A 4,140-nucleotide genomic window follows, 5' to 3' on the forward strand; every position below is an offset into this window, starting at 1 on the left:
GAAGCTATTCAAGCAGTCTGATGTATATTTTATTCATGATTCAAAGAATTCTGGAAACCTACTCTGCCAGGTACAATTCTAGATGCTAACAGTGTGACAGGGAGCAAAAGAGAGTGAACTCTGCTCTCCCGCAGCTCATGTGCCATTGGGGAGAGACATTTCGTCAACCATGAAACAAACAGGCTGATTTCAGATGGCGGGAAGTTTCAGACAGAAGAACCAGAAAATATGAAGTCACTGGGACAGAAATAAATTTGGTTGGGACGGGCCAGAAAACCAGGTGGCCTTTGGGAGGCAAGATTGGCAGGTGGTGAGGGTCTCCTTGTGTGGGATTTGGGGCTTTGTTCTAAGAGCGATGGGAAGACATTGGGTAGTTCCAGCATTAAAATGACACGAGCTGACGATGTTTAGAAATCATCCACCCAGCTTCTACATAAAGACTACAGGGAATCGTGATCTTGAATCGCATGAATGCCTACCACACGTGGGGACAGGGTAAGTGTAAATGAAGCTGTGTCCTCTCAGGTGGAGGCCCCAGGACTCACGTGGGGTCCCAGAACACCCAGCCTCCTGAGAACCCTTCCTCACTCAGAGCCGCTCCAATCCCTGCTACTCAAGTGTCGCCACAGAACTTGTCAGAAATGCAAATCTCAGACCCCAAAACCCACCCCTCTTCAATCACAGTCTTCATTTCAACAAGACCCCAGGTGGTTCGTGTACATTAATATTTGAGAAGCCCTAGTGGTATGTCCCCTGTTTAGGGTGTGTTTCTCTCTCCCTCTCTCTAACTATATGTATACATACCTACACACACACACACACACACACACACCATATACAACACCCTCACAAGCACATATAAACATAGCACATATACACACCCCACATACACACCACATATTTCCGTTCACACTACATAAACCCCCACATATACACATATACCCTCCTACATACACAACATAAACCACATACACTCTTCCCCCCGACAGACACACCACACTGAATTGCCATACTAGACACAAGCTCACTGTCAAATGACCTGTGGACAGGAGGTCTGGACTAGCTACAAATTTAGGGATTCCTGGAGGACAGGGCAGGTTCTATATGAGCAGGATTCAATGTGTTTGATATTCATAAACAGGAACCCATGGAGATTTATTTGGTGGGAGCTGGCTTTCTGCAAATTGGTGTTTTGGCGATGAACCTGACAGCGATGAGGGGGATGCTGCAGATAGAAGGAACAGGAAGGCCCGGGTGGCAGTCTGCGGGCTCGCACAGAAATAGGAAAGGGACCGTCTTTGCTAATGCCTTTTGCATGACTGCTGTGTGCTTGGTCTTTTGTATTACTTACAGAATACATTACACTCTAAATTTTCTATAGTTTGTGTTGATTACTTTTGCAACTAAGATGAAAAAACAAACGCACAAAACCTGCCCAGGCTCAGTATTGTTTGGCCAGTACTAGGACGGGGGACTTCTGTGAGAAACGTAAAGGGAAGGGGCTGCTCCATGTCCAGAAGGTTCTCCTGCTCATTCTTTAAAATTCCACGTGAGCATCTCCTGCCTGCAGACTTCTGGGTGAATCTCTTCCTGCCTCCTCTTCAGCCTCGTTAGTACGTAGCCTGTACGTCGAAAAGGTATCAGGAAGTGCGTATCTGAGGTCGGACAATTAGGGTCTTGATGGGCAAAAGCCGTCAAGTCTGGGCAGCTGAGCGATTGAGGTGCTTTGGAAAGAAATGCAAGGTTTTGGGGCGGTGTCCAGTTTCGGAGGAAAGGTCTGAAGTCCTTGTAGGTGTCTAACTTTGTCATCATGGTAAGAAACGACAGAAATTTCCAGAAAGGCCTGAGCTGGCATAGGGGTAATTTTGATTTTACAAACGAGAACTGACCTCTCCGGCGAGTCCTATGACTGAGTGACCGCTCTCCGTGCCCTCCTGTTTGGGTCTCCCAGTGCTTCCTGGAACCAGATTAGGCCGGGGGGGCGGCGGGTACTAGAGGTGGGGTGCCCTCTATTCCTGGCCCTATATTTAGCCATAGTGGGATTAGACAGGATGTGCTGGCAGCCCGCACATCTGCAGAGCTTGCCTGCGCGCTCGGCCCTGAGGGCTCAGGTGCTTGGCACCAAAGCTGGTTCAGGTGCAGACACCCTTGGACGTCAGGAATGCCCTGACCCAGAGCAGAGGGAGAGTGCGCCTCCGTGCTCTCGAGGAACATTGTGCTTTCCCAGGCTCCTCAGTCTGAGCATGTGTAATCTGCACGCAAGAGCGTATTCCATCTCATGTGATGCACAAAGTGAGTTAGGGAAAATACGTTTTTACGCAGAAATCTCATAAATTCAAATTCAGGGGACCCGACGCATCCAAAGGTGACTTACATCACCTTACACCATTGCTTTTCTTTTTCTTCCAAGAAAATGTGTTTCACAAGTAGAACAAAACTTCAGCAAGTGAGTCTGTCTTTCTTATGGAAAGAATAGTGGGTAATGAAAGCTCACTAGAACCCCAAACAGAAAGTCTTGGGTGTGAGATTAAGCCGGGCAGGCCTGTCGGGAACTGGTCCACAGGCCCACACGCCTCCTCCCCCCAGGGCTGGCCAAAGTCAGCGCTGGGCCCACAGGCGAGGGAGCGCCTTCGTCTGGGGCAAGGGGACGCTTCAGTTTAACCTGCCCTCCTGGCCTTTTATTCCAGATCATCAGAAAAGCCCTTTCTGAGGAAAAGCAGGTCTCAACAAAAACATCCGCTGCAGATCTGGTGACAGAAACGGACCAGCTTGTGGAAGACTTAATTATTTCTGAGATGCAGAAGAGGTTTCCTTCGCACAGGTAGGCCGTCCCTGGGGAAGACACCCAGGCGCTCATGGCCACGTTCATGGGGAAGGCCAGAGTCTAACTCGGGGAGGCAGCGCGCTGGTCGATGGGGGCAGACCTCAGACAGGAAGCCCCCCGATATTTTGATTGCATGGTGAACAAACTGGCCCTTGTTTTCATTCTTTTTACTCCCATCTTGAGAACCCTCAGGTCACTATATTACCTTATACTAGTAAATGCGGACAAGGCTTCACTTTGACAGCGCATGCTCTGGGGAAGAGCTCTGCTTCCCTCTGCCAAGCCCCGTAGCATGTTTCTGGAGGGACTGGGAGCAGTAACGTTCCCTGGCAGACCCTGTCTGCTCGGGGGCGCCACGCAGCTTTTCTAAGGGTGTGACCCTGAGCGGTGCAGCCAGCTGTGGCAGGGGACCCGACGCATTGGATGAGGTTTCACGGTCTTCAAAACCATTGCTTTTCTTTTTCTTCCAAGAAAATGTGTTTCACAAGTAGAACAAAACTTCAGCAAGTGAGTCTGTCTTTCTTATGGAAAGAATAGTGGGTAATGAAAGCTCACTAGAACCCCAAACAGAAAGTCTTGGGTGTGAGATTAAGCCGGGCAGGCCTGTCGGGAACTGGTCCACAGGCCCACACGCCTCCTCCCCCCAGGGCTGGCCAAAGTCAGTGCTGGGCCCACAGGCGGGGGAGCGCCTTCGTCTGGGGCAAGGGGACGCTTCAGTTTAACCTGCCCTCCTGGCCTTTTATTCCAGATCATCAGAAAAGCCCTTTCTGAGGAAAAGCAGGTCTCAACAAAAACATCCGCTGCAGATCTGGTGACAGAAACGGACCAGCTTGTGGAAGACTTAATTATTTCTGAGATGCAGAAGAGGTTTCCTTCGCACAGGTAGGCTGTCCCTGGGGAAGACACCCAGGCGCTCATGGCCACATTCATGGGGAAGGCCAGAGTCCAACTCAGGGAGGCAGTGCGCTGGTCGATGGGGGCAGATCTCAGACAGGAAGCCCCCCCAGATATTTTGATTGCATGGTGAACAAACTGGCCCTTGTTTTCATTCTTTTTACTCCCATCTTGAGAACCCTCGGGTCACTATATTACCTTATACTAGTAAATGCGGACAAGGCTTCACTTTGACAGCGCATGCTCTGGAGAAGAGCTCTGCTTCCCTCTGCCAAGCCCCGTAGCATGTTTCTGGAGGGACTTGGAGCAAGTAATGTTCCCTGGCAGCCCCTGGCAGCCCCTGTCTGCTCGGCACCACGTGGCTTTTCTAAGGGTGTGACCCTGAGCGGCGCAGCCAGCTGTGGGGCCCAGGCTTCCCGCCT

At 50.6% G+C, this 4,140-nt stretch overlaps 1 protein-coding gene across 1 annotated transcript in view; it reads left to right on the forward strand.

Moving 5' to 3' along the window:
• The first annotated feature begins 467 nt into the window (after positions 1 to 467).
• Positions 468 to 4,140, forward strand: part of IMPA2 (inositol(myo)-1(or 4)-monophosphatase 2) — a 28,930-nt gene continuing 25,257 nt past the window's right edge. Inside the window, exons 1-2 of the mRNA XM_014540248.1 lie at positions 468 to 495; positions 3,472 to 3,706. Of these exons, the coding sequence (XP_014395734.1) occupies positions 468 to 495; positions 3,472 to 3,706 (263 nt within the window). The remainder of the gene's footprint in view (positions 496 to 3,471; positions 3,707 to 4,140) is intronic.

Source organism: Myotis brandtii, unplaced genomic scaffold (genome assembly GCF_000412655.1).
Source record: "Myotis brandtii unplaced genomic scaffold, ASM41265v1 scaffold240, whole genome shotgun sequence".
Classification (NCBI taxonomy): Eukaryota; Metazoa; Chordata; class Mammalia; order Chiroptera; family Vespertilionidae; genus Myotis; species Myotis brandtii.